Genomic DNA, 15,454 nt, shown 5'->3' with positions numbered 1-15,454 from the left:
TTGTGTAATCCCTCTGTTTTTCGTGTTTTGCGTGTTACTGTTAAATAAAAAAAATACAACATTTAAAAAATGCCGCTCTAATCTTGAGGGGCGTTTCTTTAAAATATGTGAGTGGCACGACTCACAAGATAAAGCAAATGACAGAGCCCTGATGTTAAATAGCAGGCGAAGATGTTTCGATTTCAAAACGATTTAGAGCACAGTTGAAAAGTTAATACGCTGACTATAATGGACTAATTAGAAAAATAAAAGCAGTCAGTTTCAATGCGTGAGATAAGACCTGTGTCTCACGGCCAATGCTTGAGAGTTGGTAGCTCGGAGAAGGCTAGGCTACAGTAACGTAACCTATGATATCTCAAGTATTGGCACCTACAGAAATAGCTTTACACTGAATTCTGATGACAGGACAACCTGAGCATAAAAGGTAGGCAATATCTATCATTGATACCTAACTAAGTTATTTTTAGCCGACTTACAGTAATGTCAACGCCATCACTTTTATTTTATATTCCGTGAACTGATGGAGATGAAATGGTTGAACATTGTTTGTAGTTTCATTGTAAGAGCAGGGGTGATTTACTTGAAAGACGTGTAGCCAAGTAACGTTACTGTTAAGATCTCTCATTTCACTTCAATGGATTGATTTCATATCGAGGTAAATCGCCTGTATAAGAGTTTGCACTCGACTAAAAAAAGTCCTGATATTACCAGCTAATCTGTTTGACATGCCTTAAAAGTGAGAGAAACCCATGGCGGTTAGTCAACCTAAAAGTGAAACTGAAAACCGGTATGAACATTGCACGCCCAACGTTAGTTGTGGGCATGGTTTACCAGGTCTAGGCACAATTTCTAATCCAGGGACCTCTGAAAACCCGCCAAGGTCTGAAAACTAGCTCAACATTTTTTTGTGAAGCAAGAGAGGAGTTGTAACATTTATCCAATAAAACTTTCCCCCCCCCATAAAGTGAGCAAATTAAAAAAGTAATATCGACGTCATTTTAATGACGTAGACTAAGAAGCAAAATTCTGTTTAATGTCAAAATAATAATTATTCCAGATCATTTTCCATCAGTGGATTTCGATTTAAGTTGTTTTGACTGCTATGATTAAGTAATAAGGCCCGAGGAAGTGTGGTATATGGCTTTTAAATCAATTTGCCAGCTCCAGGTAGGCTACACAAGTGGCACAAATTGATTTGCAATGACTCCAGTGATATTGTCATTTCAATATATTTATTGTATCAAATGGTAGGCTACAGGTAGCCTGCAATGGCATAGAAATGAATAGCCTACTTGATGGCCAATATATGCAAATTTCTACTCGTGATGCGCTCTAGACCCTAGAATTGAGTATGAGTAAAACCCTTTCCTTGATACTGTTATCCATGAGAAAAGTCAACATTAGAATTAGAGGTCTACCGATTATGATTTTTCAACGCCGATACCGATTATTGGAGGACCAAAAAATACGATGCCGTTTAATCGGCCGATTTTTATTTATTTATTTGTAATAATGACAATTACAAAAATAGTGTATGAACACTTATTTTAACTTGATATAATACATCAATAAAATCAATTTAGCCTCAAATAAATAATGAAACATGTTCAATTTGGTTTAAATAATGCAAAAACAAAGTGTTGGAGAAGAAAGTAAAAGTGCAATATGTGCCATGTAAGAAAGCTAACGTTTAAGTTCCTTGCTCAGAACATGAGAACATATGAACGCTGGTGGTTCCTTTTAACATGTGTCTTCAATATTCCCAGGTAAGAACTTTTAGGTTGTAGTTATTATAGGAATTATAGGACTATTTCTCTCTATACGATTTGTATTTCATATACCTTTGACTATTGGATGTTCTTATAGGCACTTTAGTATTGCCAGTGTAACAGTATAGCTTCCATCACTCTCCCCGCCGCTACCTGGGCTCGAAACAGGAACACATCGACAACAGCCACCCTCGAAGCAGCGTTATCCATGCAGAGCAAGGGGAACAACTACTCCAAGTCTCAGAGCGAGTGACGTTTGAAACGCTATTAGCACGCACCCCGCTAACTAGCTAGCCATTTCACATCGGTTACACCAGCCTAATCTCGGGAGTTGATAGGCTTGAAGTCATAAACAGCGCAATGCTTGAAGCATTGCGAAGAGCTGCTGGCAAAGCGCATGAAAGTGCTGTTTGAATGAATGCTTACGAGCCTGCTGGTGCCTACCATCGCTCAGTCAGACTGCTCTATCAAATCATAGACTTAATTATAACATAATAACACACAGAAAAACGAGCCTTAGGTCATTAATATGGTCGAATCCGGAAACTATCATTTTGAAAACAAAATGTTTATTCTTTCAGTGAAATACGGAACCGTTCCGTATTTTATCTAACGGGTGGCATCCATAAATCTAAATATTCCTGTTACATTGCACAACCTAATATTTACGTAAAATTCTGCCAAATTAGTTCGCAATGAGCCAGGTGGCCCAAACTGTTGCATATACCCTGACTCTGCGTGCAATGAACGCAAGAGAAGTGACACAATTTCACCTGGTTAATATTGCCTGCTAACCTGGATTTCTTTTAGCTAAATATGCAGGTTTAAAAATATGTACTTCTGTGTATTGATTTTAAGAAAGGCATTGATGTTTATGGTTAGGTACACGTTGGAGCAACGACAGTCCTTTTTCGCGAATGCGCACTGCATCGATTGTATGCAACGCAGGACACGCTAGATAAACTAGTAATATCATCAACTATGTGTAGTTTTAACTAGTGATTATGATTGATTGATTGTTTTTTTATAAGATAAGTTTAATGCTAGCTAGCAACTTACCTTGGCTTCTTACTGCATTCGCGTAACAGGCGGGCTCCTCGTGAGGCAGGTGGTTCGAGCGTTGGACTAGTTAACCGTAAGGTTGTGTTAAAGGTTGCGTCAATCGAATCTGGTATCAGGATAAAATGTGATTCAGAGTCACCGAATATACTTTAAGTATTTTTATTTAACATAAGCGATAAATGGTAAATGCAATTTTCATATATACGGGTTCACTGTATCACCACGCAGGGTAAAGCAGAGAACTGACTGAAATAGTACAGACTTCTTTTATACTGTGACAGATGTAGTTCCAACTTTAGAGTTGGCCTGTCACAGTAGAGGCTTAGCGTGGTTTAAACTTGCTAGCCTATCGGTGGTGCCCAGGCTGGTCCCAGCCTCACAGCACACAGGATCCTGTAACGGCTTTCTTCTGTGGACGAAGGAGAGAACCAAAGCGCAGCGTGGTTAGTGTTCATCATGTTTAATAAAGAACATAAACGTGAACACTACAAATACAAATGTGAAAAACCGAAACAGTCCTATCTGGTGCATAGACACAAAGACAGAAAACAACCACCCACAAAAACCCAACACAAAACAGGCTACCTAAATATGGTTCCCAATCAGAGACAATGACTAACACCTGCCTCTGATTGAGAACCATATCAGGCCAAACATAGAAACGGAAAACTAGACACACAACATAGAATGCCCACTCAGCTCACGTCCTGACCAACACTAAAACAAAGAAAACACAAAAGAACTATGGTCAGAACGTGACAGATCCAGATATCCGGAAGTGTTTGTTGTGAAGTTTGAGTTGAGTTGTCGGTGGCTACACTGCTCAGTTCCTGTTTTCTTGTTATTCAGCATTTTTCCATCTTGTCTCAACCTTCTGGTTAGCACAGTCAACACCCTAGATTAACAACAGCTTTTCTGCAGTCACGCTATGTTTTGTGATTAACATGTGTTATTTCTATAAGGCATATATTTTTGTTAAAAAGAGAACAAAACCATCCTTCAGTTGCAAGATTGAATCCCTGAGCTGACAAGGTAAAACATCTCTCTTTCTGCCCCTGAACAAGGCAGTTAACCCACCGTTCCTAGGCCATCATTGAAAATAAGGATGTGTTCTTAACTGACTTGCCTAGTTAAATAAAGGTGTAAAAAAATATACATTTTTTTTACCGATTTCCGATTGTTATGGAAACTTGAAATCGGCCCTAATTAAACTGCCATTCCGATTAATCGGTCGACCTCTAATTAGAATGCAGTTCACTTTAAACCACCTCAGAGAGAATTTATCTAAAGAGCTGTAGTGCGCCTAAAGTCGTTTTCCAATGCTTTGTTGCTGTTATCAGTTCTAGCGCGTTAATGTTTTATGACCAATCTAAATAGACTACCTACAACTGGTAAAAAGTTGTCAAGACGTGCGTGCTGCTCTGTGACACAGCTACCTCTGCTGTAGCACTCGCTCAACCAGTGCTCTCAACGCACACACACCCCTCCGGCCCTCATCCTCTCCACCATTAAATTCAAAGGGCTTTATTTAAAGCAACTGAAATAGATAATAAACAAAATTGAAATAAACAATATAAAATTATTAACAGTAAACATTACACTCACGAGTTTCAAAGGAATAGACATATTTCATATTATGGCATTCACTCACCTACTTGTTCACTCACAGCCTGTTCAATTCCTGATAAGCAGCAGCAGGTCATGGTGATATATATATTATATTACATTACTATTGTAGCTGGAAATGGCAGATAAAAAATAAATGGATATCTACATAGGCCCATTATCAGCAACCATCACTCCTGTGTTCCAATGGCACGTTGTGTTAGCTTATCCAAGTTTATAATTTTAAAAGGCTAATTGATCATTAGAAAGCCCTTTTGCAATTATGTTAGCACAGCTGAAAATTGTTGTGCTGATTTTAAAAAAGCAATAAAAACTGGCCTTTAGACTAGTTGAGTATCTGGAGCATCAGCATTTGTGGGTTCGATTACAGGCTCAAAATGGACAGAAACAAATAACTTTCTTCTGAAACTCGTTACACTATTCTTGTTCTGAGAAATGAAGGCTATTCCATGGGAGAAATTGACAAGAAACAGAAGATCTCATACAACGCTGTGTACTATTCCCTTCACATAACAGCGCAAACTGGCTCTTACAAGAATAGAAAGAGGAGTGGGAGGCCCCGGTGCACAACTGAGCAAGAGGACAAGTACATTAGTGTCTAGTTTGAGAAACAGACGCCTCACAAGTCCTCAACTGGCAGCTTCATTAAATAGTACCGGCAAAACTCCGGTCTCAACGTCAACAGGGAAGAGGCGACTCTGGGATGCTGGCCTTCTAGGCATTCTTTTAAAGTTCAATACTCAAAACTTGATGACTTGGTTTGAAGTTACTTAGAGCTAATTTGGACATGAAATTCAGAGTATGCAAACTGGGGGACATCGAATTAAATTGTGTTTTGGTTAGAACATGCTCATGTTAATGGTTGGTGGCAGTGTCAATAAACTTTGATCAGTGCGGAGAACAAATTTGCCTGACCAGTCTGAAGTGTCTCCACTCTAATCATGAGGGGGGATTTTTAACAAACGCGCATCCAATCGCCTTAGTCCCAGACCTTTACTAAACCAAACTCCAATCTGCAGCGGGAACAAAATGAGGATCTCTCCCGGGTGATGCCACAGTTACAATGCTTGTGATGTACAACTGCAAATCAAATCAAATCTGATTGGTCACATACACATGGTTAATAGATGTTAATGCGAGTGTAGCGAAATGCTTGTGCTTCTAGTTCCGACCATGCAGTAATATCTAACAAGTAATCTAACAATTTCACAACTACCTTTTGCACACAAGTGTGTGAAGTGTGTGTGTGAAAGGAATGTGTGTGAAAGGAATGAATAAGAATATGTACATATAAATATATGGATAAGCAATGGCCAAACGGCATAGGCAAGATGTAGTAGATGGTATAGAGTACAGTATATACATATGAAATGAGTCATGTAGGGTATGTAAACATTATATAAAGTGGCATTGTTTAAAGTGACTAGTGATACATTTATTACATCCAATTTTTTATTATTAAAGTGGCTAGAGATTTGAGAGTGTATGTTGGCAGCAGCCACTCAATGTTTGTGATGGCTGTTTAACAGTCTGATGGCCTTGCGATAGAAGCTGTTTTTCAGTCTCTCGGTCCCAGCTTTTATGCACCTGTACTGACCTCGCCTTCTGGATGATAGCGGGGTGAACAGGCAGTGGCTCGGGTGGTTGTTGTCCTTGGATGATCTTCATGGCCTTCCTGTGACATCGGGTGGTGTAGGTGTCCTGGAGGGCAGGTAGTTTGCCCCTGGTGATGCGTTGTGCAGACCTCACCACCCTCTGGAGAGCCTTACGGTTGTGGGCGGAGCAGTTGCCGTACCAGGCTGTGATACAGCCTGACAAGATGTTCTCGATTGTACATCTGTAAAAGTCTGAGTGTTTTTGGTGAAAAGCCGAATTTCTTCAGACTCCTGAGGTTGAAGAGACGCTGTTGCGCCTTCTTCACCACGCTGTCTGTGTGGGTGGACCATTTCAGTTTGTCTGTGATGTGTACGCTGAGGAACTTAAAACTTTCCATCTTCTCCACTATTGTCCCATCGATGTGGATAGGGGGGTGCTCCCTCTGCTGTTTCCTGAAGTCCGCGATCATATCCTTTGTTTTGATGACGTTGAGTGTGAGGTTATTTTCCTGACACCACACTCTGAGGGCCCTCACCTCCTCCCTGTAGGCCATCTCGTCGTTGTTTGTAATCAAGCCTACCACTGTAGTGTCGTCTGCAAACTTGATGATTGAGTTGGAGGCGTGCATGGCCATGCAGTCATGGGTGAACCTATTGGGGCGGTAAGCAAATTGGAGTGGGTCTAGGGTGTCAGGTAGGGTGGAGGTGATATGATCCTTGTCTAGTCTCTCAAAGGACTTCATGATGACGGAAGTGAGTGCTAGTCGTTTAGCTCAGTTACTTTAGCTTTCTTGGGAACAGGAACAATGGTGGCCCTCTTGAAGCATGTGGGAACAGCAGACAGGGATAGGGATAGATTGAATATGTCTGTTAACACACCAGCCAGCTGGTCTTTGCCTGCTCTGAGGACGCGGCTAGGGATGCCATCTGGGCCGGCAGCCTTGCGAGGGTTAACACGTTTAAATGTTTTACTCACGTTGGCTGCTGTGAAGGAGAGCCCGCAGGTTTTGGTAGCGGGCCGTGTCGGTGGCACTGTATCGTCCTCAAAGCGAGCAAAGAAGTTGTTTAGTTTGTCTGGGAGCAAGACATCGGGGTCCGCGACAGGGCTGGTTTTCTTTTTGTAGTCCGTGATTGACTGTAGACCCTGCTACATACCTCTCGTGTCTGAGCCGTTGAATTGCGACTCTACTTCGTCTCTATACTGACGCTTAGCTTGTTTGATTACCTTGCGGAGGGAGTAGCTACACTGTTTGTATTCAGTGCATATGCTCTGATTTCAAAACGATTTGGAGGTACAGTTGAACATTTAACACACTGAATAGAATTTTTATATATACATTTTTTTAAAGATTATTTTCCGGATTAATTCGAAAACAAGGCAACCGTAGACATGTCGTCCCCCACAAGTGATGCAGCGTCCCCCCTTGGGCAAATTGAGATAATGCGTTTGACAAACAATTTTCAGTTATCGTGTTTGATCACAGATTTATCCATTATATTTATCAGTGCCCGGATTTTTTCTCCAACCTTTTATTTTAACTTGGCAAGTGATTTAAGAACAAGTTCTTATTTACAATGACGGTTTACCAAAAGGCAAAAGGCCTCCTGCAGGGATGGGGGCTGCTATATAAAAAAAAAAATAGGACAAAACACACATCACGACAAGAGAGGCAACACAACACTACATAAAGAGAGACCTAAGACGACAACATAGCATGGCAGCAACACATGACAACACAGCATGGTAGCAACACAACATGGCAGCAGCACAAAACAGGGTACAAACATTGTTGGGCACAGACAACAGCACAAAGGGCAAGAAGGTAGAGACAACAATACATCACACAAAGCAGCCACAACTGTTAGTAAGAGTGTCCATGATTGAGTCTTTGAATGGAGAGATTGAGATAAAACTGTCCAGTTTGAGTGTTTGTTGCAGCTCGTTCCAGTCGCTAGCTGCAGCGAACTGAAAAGACGAGCGACCCAGGGGTGTGTGGTTTGGGAACCTTTTAACAGAATGTGACTGGCAGAACGGGTGTTTGTATGTGGAGAATGAGAGCTGCAGTAGATATCTCAGATAGGGGGGAGTGAGGCATAAGAGGGTTAAATAATTATTTCCTATAAAGGTCGAAGATGTAACATATGTTTCCCAAAACACCACACAGAGAGAAGGTTCGCTAAGTGCATCGCTGAGGCATGTGTCCATACTGATAGGATTAAATGAAAGGAAACGCTGCTCTCGGATGAGCTTTCTCCATTCAAATCTTACCTTAACATTATAGTTATTCCACACTACTGATGACGGATCAGCTCCTAGAAATATAATATCACCTATGGCTGCAAATATTGTGGTGGCTTATTATAATGCTTACCTGTCACGATCGTGTGGAGAGACGGACCAAGGCGCAGCGTGATAATGATACATCTTCTCTTTATTAAAGAAGATGAATGAACACGACACACTTTAACAAACTAACAAAAAAACAACAAACGACCGTGAAGCTATAAACGTAGTGCACACACACATGCTACAAACGTTCAACATAGACAATTACCCACAAACACCTAAAGCCTATGGCTACCTTAAATATGGCTCCCAATCAGAGACAACAATAACCAGCTGTCTCTGATTGAGAACCAAATCAGGCAACCATAGACTTTCCTAAACAACTACACTCAACCATAGACAATTCTAAACACCTACACTGAACACAACCCCATCTACTCTATGAAACCCCCTCAACCATACAAACCACACTAGACAATACAAAAACACATACTAACCCATGTCACACCCTGACCTAACTAAAATACTAATGAAAACAAAGATAACTAAGGCCAGGGTGTGACATAACCCCCCCCTTAAGGTGCGAACTCCGGACGCACCAGCATAAAGTCTATGGGAGGGTTTGGGTGGGCGTCTGTCCATGGTGGCGGCTCTGGTACTGGTCGTGGTCCCCACCCCACCATAGTCACTACCCGCTTTCGTAGCCTCCTCCAAATGTCCACCCTCCAACTTAACCCCACTGGATTCAGGGGCAGCACCGGACTAAGTGGCAGCACCGGACTAAGAGGCAGCACCGGACTAAGGGGCAGCACCGGACTAAGGGGCAGCACCAGGATAAGGGGCAGCACCGGACTAAGGGGCAGCACCGGACTAAGGGGCAGCACCGGACTAAGGGGCAGCACCGGACTAAGGGGCAGCCCCGGACTAAGGGGCAGCCCCGGACTAAATGGCGGATCCTGGCTGGACAGCTCTGGCGGATCCTGGCTGGACGGCTCTGGCGGATCCTGGCTGGACGGCTTTGGCGGATCCTGGCTGGCTGACGGATCTGGCTGCTCATGGCTGGCTGACGGATCTGGCTGCTCATGGCTGGCTGACGGATCTGGCTGCTCATGGCTGGCTGACGGATCTGGCTGCTCATGGCTGGCTGACGGATCTGGCTGCTCATGGCTGGCTGACGGATCTGGCTGCTCATGGCTGGCTGACGGATCTGGCTGCTCATGGCTGGCTGACGGATCTGGCTGCTCATGGCTCTCTGGCGGCTCTGGCAGATCCTGTCTGGTTGGCGGCTCTGGCAGATCCTGTCTGGTTGGCGGCTCTGGCAGATCCTGTCTGGTTGGCGGCTCTGGCAGATCCTGTCTGGTTGGCGGCTCTGGCAGATCCTGTCTGGTTGGCGGCTCTGGCAGATCCTGTCTGGTTGGCGGCTCTAGCGGCTCCTGACTGACGAACGGCTCTGACGGCTCGGGACAGACGGGCGGCTCTAATGGCTCGGGACAGACGGATGGCTCAGATGGCGCTGGGGAGACGGATGGCTCAGATGGCGCTGGGGAGACGGATGGCTCAGATGGCGCTGGGGAGACGGATGGCTCAGATGGCGCTGGGGAGACGGATGGCTCTGGCCGTATGAGGCGCACTGTAGGCCTGGTGCGTGGTGCCGGAACTGGTGGTACCGGGCTGGGGACACGCATCTCAAGGCTAGTGCGGGGAGAAGGAACAGGGCATACTGGACCCTGGAGACGTACATTAGGCCTAGTGCGTGGTGCCGGCACTGGTGGTACCGGGCTGGGAACACGCACTTCAAGGCTAGTGCGGGGAGCAGCAACAGGATGCACAGGACTCTGGAGACGCACAGGAGGCTTGGTGCGTGGCGTAGGCACTGGTGGTAATGGGCTGGAGACACGCACCATTGGACGAGTGCGTGGAGGAGGAACAGGGCTCTGGAGACACACTGGAAGCCTGGTGCGTGGTGTAGGCACTGGTGGAACTGGACTGGGGCGGGGAGGTGGCGCCGGAAATACCGGACCGTGCAGGCGTACTGGCTCCCTTGAGCATTGAGCCTGCCCAACCTTACCTGGTTGAATGCTCCCCGTCGCCCGACCAGTGCGGGGAGGTGGAATAACCCGCACCGGGCTATGTAGGCGAACCGGGGACACCATGCGTAAGGCTGGTGCCATGTAAGCCGGCCCGAGGAGACGCACTGGTGGCCAGATAGGTAGAGCCGGCTTCATGGCACTTGGCTCAATGCTCAATCTAGCCCTACCAGTGCGGGGAGGTGGAATAACCCGCACTGGGCTATGCACACGTACAGGAGACACCGTGCGCTCTACTGCGTAACACGGTGTCTGCCCGTACTCCCGCTCTCCACGGTTAGCCTGGGAAGTGGGCGCAGGTCTCCTACCTGCCCTCGACCCACTACCTCCTAGCCCCCCCCCAAGAAATTTTTGGGTAGTACTCACGGGCTTCCAGCCTTGCCTCCGTGCTGCCTCCCCATATCGCCGCCTCTCTGCTTTCGCTGCCTCCAGCTCAGCTTTGGGACGGCGATATTCTCCAGGTTGAGCCCAAGGTCCCTTTCCATCCAATATCTCCTCCCATGTCCAAGAATCCTTGATGCCTTGCTCCTGTTGCCGCTTGGCCCGGTGCTTGATCCTGTGGTGGGTAATTCTGTCACGATCGTGTGGAGAGACGGACCAAGGCGCAGCGTGATAATGATACATCTTCTCTTTATTAAAGAAGATGAATGAACACGACACGAAACACTTTAACAAACTAACAAAAAAACAACAAACGACCGTGAAGCTATAAACGTAGTGCGCACGCACGCACGCACGCACGCACGCACGCACGCACGCACGCACGCACGCACGCACGCACGCACGCACGCACGCACGCACGCACACACGCACGCACGCACGCACGCACGCACGCACGCACGCACACACGCACGCACGCACACACACACACACACACACACACACACACACACACACACACACACACACACACACACACACACAGGCTACAAACGTTCAACATAGACAATTACCCACAAACACCTAAAGCCTATGGCTACCTTAAATATGGCTCCCAATCAGAGACAACAATAACCAGCTGTCTCTGATTGAGAACCAAATCAGGCAACCATAGACTTTCCTAAACAACTACACTCAACCATAGACAATTCTAAACACCTACACTGAACACAACCCCATCTACTCTATGAAACCCCCTCAACCATACAAACCACACTAGACAATACAAAAACACATACTAACCCATGTCACACCCTGACCTAACTAAAATACTAATGAAAACAAAGATAACTAAGGCCAGGGTGTGACATTACCCTAATAATAATGCACTAAATCAAGATGTGGCACATCATTGTACACACGTTAGGCTACACATTATGAAATACACTGAGTGTACAAAACATTAGGAACAACTTCCTAATATTGAGTTGCACCCCCTTATCAGCTTCACATGTACTGCAAAAACATAGGCATTGTAGATAGACAGGGGGAAATTATTTGATATAGCTTCATAATATTATGTCTTACACTGTATTTTGCAGGTACGAAGGCAGACAAAGTTTACAGCTATAAAGCTGTAAGGGAACCCACAACATGGCAAGCACACAGCAGTCTGCTTTTGAGTATGTCCAAAATGGCAGAGCCCTTCTTGAGGGTCACCTCCAGAAACCCTCCTTGGTCGTTGATGAGTTGCGAAAGAATAACATCCTCAGTGAAAAACAAGTTAGAGAAATTAAATCCCATAAAAAGAGGTCTGTCAAAACCAGAAAGATGCTGGACATGATTATCAAGAAAGGGGAATATGCCAGTTATGAACTGTTAAAAATATTGTACAACACAAGGAACCAAACCTTACCAAGAACAAACCCTACCCAGAATCAACCTCGCCACCCAGATTTACATCAATGGATCAGCTGCTTTTCGTTTACGGATGACCCAGATTTACAGAGTGGCCTCGTCTCTGGTACGTAATGTGATCCAGCTGCTAGTATATGACAATAGAGTTGAGATTACAGGGTAGGTTAGCATGTGTTGGGGTATGATCTTTGACCCTCTGTAACTTTCTCACATCATTATTCACGATTCATTCAGGATTATCCGTAGTCATGGTAGCATCCACATTAATGTAGAAGTGTTTAGAAACATTATATTCTTATATACAATAAGTGATTCCAAAATGACACAGTACATAGTTTACCATTCATTTCATTCAAATAATCTGAAACGCAACCAAAACAAACTGCAAATGCATCCAACAAGTTTGTAGCGTCACAAGCTTGAAGTAGTCATTTGGAAAATGTAAGGAAATGTTAGTGTTTTCTCATTACTCTTGTCTGTTTTCTCTCCAGAATCAGGGCCTTGTGAGAGGTACAAAAGGCATCTGCGAACGAAAGCCGTTGAGTTTCTTCATGCAAAATGGGACCAGCACATGCATTTCCTCAAAGACAAGGCAAAATGCAAACCCTTTACTTACATTCCTGTCGTTTTGGACACCGACTCGAGTGAGCTGTCCAAAACTAAAAGCAAGTACAAAAAAGCACGCTCTAAGAAACTTAAGACTTACATTCCAAGAGACAAGGGAAAACTGTCCCCTGGTCACTTACTGGAAAGCAGTGAGAAAAAGATTCTACTTGTTGGTAAACCTGGCATTGGAAAGACAACTGTTGTCCAGCAAGTTTTGAATATCTGGGCAGAGAATGAGAATCCTCAAGAGAGTTATATGTTCTACTTTGATGAGCCTTCGATGAGATCAATGTCTCACTCTTCACAGCCCTCATCCTTGAGGTCTCTGCTGTTTGAAAGATACCTTAAGCCAGAGGAAGGCACAGAGGATGTGGTGCTGTGTGATATTCAAAATAATTCAGAAAATGTTATCTTCGTGTTTGATGGGATCATGGATGTGATTGGCAACCCCGTGCTAAATAACATTATGGCAAAAGAACTTCTGTGTGATGCCAAGATTCTGACCACGTGCAGACCAGAGGCAGAAGACTGCGAGTTTTTATCTGACTGGCCGTCTTACAGAGTGGAGGTCCAAGGATTCAACAACGAGTCCATCCATGCTTACTTAAAGTGGATGTTAGGCACTGAGGATGACTATGTTTGTAGTGTTGCGAGCAACGACGCACTATTCAGTCTATGCCATGTCCCAATGTACGCTTTCATAGTGACTGCTTGTATTTCATTTAGTCCCTGTGAGGCTAAAAACCACCCATGCACCATAACAGAAATGTATGTGCGGATCTTTCGTCATTGCATGAAAAGACATGGTGACCAAAATGTTGAGTATCTGGATAAGTACATTCATGACAATATGGGGAACATCAAGTTTCTAGCTATAAACTCTTTCCAAGCATTACTTGCGAAAACTGTAAACTTGACAGAAATGGATTGCAAGGACAACAGTGTTCAACATGCGTTCTTGACATCCAGTGCAGCAAAGGAATCATCAACTGGCCATTCGTTTGCTTTTCTCCACAACACGATGCAGGAGTTTTGGGCTGCTCTTTTCCTGTTGATGACACCTGGAAACATCACCTCCGTCCTTCAACAGTGCCAGACAGAAGAAGGAAAGTACTTGAAGTACATTGTGTCCTTCCTCTGTGGACTCTTGTCCAGTGACATTGCTGAATTGATTAACTGTGTAGTGCCAGAGGACCAGATAAGGGAAATATCTGACATATACCTTGAGAAAGTCATAGACACCTTCCTCGGGCCTGCAATACTACAGGGACATGATGAGTCCCATACCGAGTTGGATGCTGATCTCCTCTTCGTTTGCCAGTGCTTGTATGAGCACCAGTCACCCGAAGCCTGCTCACTCCTTCTACAAAAAGTGGAGTATGAGCTTGATCTCTGTGGACAATATCTCGATCCTCAACAGTGCTGTGCCGTGTCATATGTAATCAACCAGTCCACAAACAGGAATGTCCGTCTGTACCTGAATGACTGCACTTTCTCTGATCCAGGATTGAGGCTAATTCTGGGCTCTTTGAAAAATCTTCAATGTCTCAGGTGAGTCTGCTATCAGTGATCATTTCCACTATGCTTGTAGCTTTGGAAGTGCTCTCAGCTCTGGCTGGAAGAGTTTAGACAGTATATTCATACTAATTGGTAAAATATTGTATCAATACTTAAACTAACAGATTCTGAAAGTATCACATTGACATGGTACATAACATGGTTTGAACACTATCATCTTGCCTTTAGATAATTACAGTAACATAACTTGTGTTAATAGATTGGATCCCACTACACAATGTCAGGTGTGGAAAGCTGCTCTTCACTCAGGGAACCAGAGTGACTCTGAAGCCTTGCTAAGACTGTGTGAATATGAAATTCACTTAAGAGTCAAGGAGCAACAGGACCAAAAGGTGTGGGAGAGAGTGGGAGAGGTCCTGAAGCGCAAGAGACCAGAGAAGGTCAAACTCTGTCTACATTTGGTTGACAACTCACTGCATGCAGCTGATTCCTTGGGAAAGAGCATATTTGACTGTTTGCCAAGCGTTGAGGCTATCAGGTGGGTACATTAAATGTACTGGAGGGTCATTATGTAGGTTGTTTATTATGTAGCTGAGATCAAACATCATTATGATAACTGTATAACCATTGTATAAAACCATTATTTTAGGTTTGTTGAACCTGTTGATCTGAGACGATCGTTAGTGGCATGGAAAATGGAGGTGAGGTCATTCCAGCAGGATATCTTGATGCACGGGGCTCTGTACCAGATGGAGACGGGACTGAAATCTGTAGAGGACCTGCAAGCAGTGCTTTGTCTGGCTAGCACATATTCTTTAGAGGAACAGAGCAAATTCATTTTGAGTTTGTACCAACATATAGGAAAATATGAGCATGATGAAGGTGTAGCAGTTCTACCAATATTGCAGCCAGTTTTCAAGTCATTTCCTGCAGTCTGGTACATACACTTTGCTGATACGAAGGCCTCTGTCCTCCTTGAGGTGATGAAACTCCAAAACGTGAAGAAACCAGTGGAGCTGTGGTGGTCAAATGATGAGTGTGACATGAGCCTCATTCATTGTTTGCCTTATATTTCACAGCTAAGGCAAGTTCTGTTATGTTATTTGT

General features: G+C 44.3%; 2 protein-coding genes across 9 annotated transcripts in view; one reads left to right on the top strand and one right to left on the bottom strand.

Annotated features, from left to right (window-relative positions):
- LOC139544557 (uncharacterized) overlaps positions 1 to 15,454 on the top strand; it is a 31,081-nt gene continuing 15,627 nt past the window's right edge. The window contains exons 1-5 of one of the 8 annotated variants that reach the window (XM_071351819.1): positions 1 to 424; positions 11,908 to 12,329; positions 12,715 to 14,380; positions 14,607 to 14,885; positions 14,997 to 15,431. In XM_071351819.1, the coding sequence (XP_071207920.1) occupies positions 11,960 to 12,329; positions 12,715 to 14,380; positions 14,607 to 14,885; positions 14,997 to 15,431 (2,750 nt within the window). In that variant the 5' untranslated portion in view covers positions 1 to 424; positions 11,908 to 11,959. Of the gene's footprint in view, positions 425 to 3,608; positions 3,864 to 11,907; positions 12,330 to 12,714; positions 14,381 to 14,606; positions 14,886 to 14,996; positions 15,432 to 15,454 lie in introns of those variants that run through there. The other 7 variants (XR_011668889.1, XM_071351818.1, XM_071351817.1 and 4 more) reach the window with 7 other exon arrangements.
- LOC139544558 (uncharacterized) lies at positions 2,975 to 11,080 on the bottom strand. Its single transcript, XM_071351820.1, has 2 exons — positions 8,425 to 11,080; positions 2,975 to 3,240 (listed from the first exon to the last, which is right to left on the bottom strand). Exon 1 carries the CDS (start codon positions 11,048 to 11,050, stop codon positions 8,915 to 8,917), a length of 2,136 nt encoding a protein of 711 aa, XP_071207921.1. The 5' UTR covers positions 11,051 to 11,080; the 3' UTR covers positions 2,975 to 3,240; positions 8,425 to 8,914.

The sequence above is a fragment of the Salvelinus alpinus genome, chromosome 18 (genome assembly GCF_045679555.1).
Source record: "Salvelinus alpinus chromosome 18, SLU_Salpinus.1, whole genome shotgun sequence".
Classification (NCBI taxonomy): Eukaryota; Metazoa; Chordata; class Actinopteri; order Salmoniformes; family Salmonidae; genus Salvelinus; species Salvelinus alpinus.
This window is presented reverse-complemented; position numbering and strand designations above follow the sequence as displayed.

Coding starts and splice junctions, on each gene's coding strand:
- LOC139544558 (XM_071351820.1), bottom strand. CDS start 11,050: ATGTATCATTATCACGCTGCGCCTTGGTCCGTCTCTCCACACGATCGT.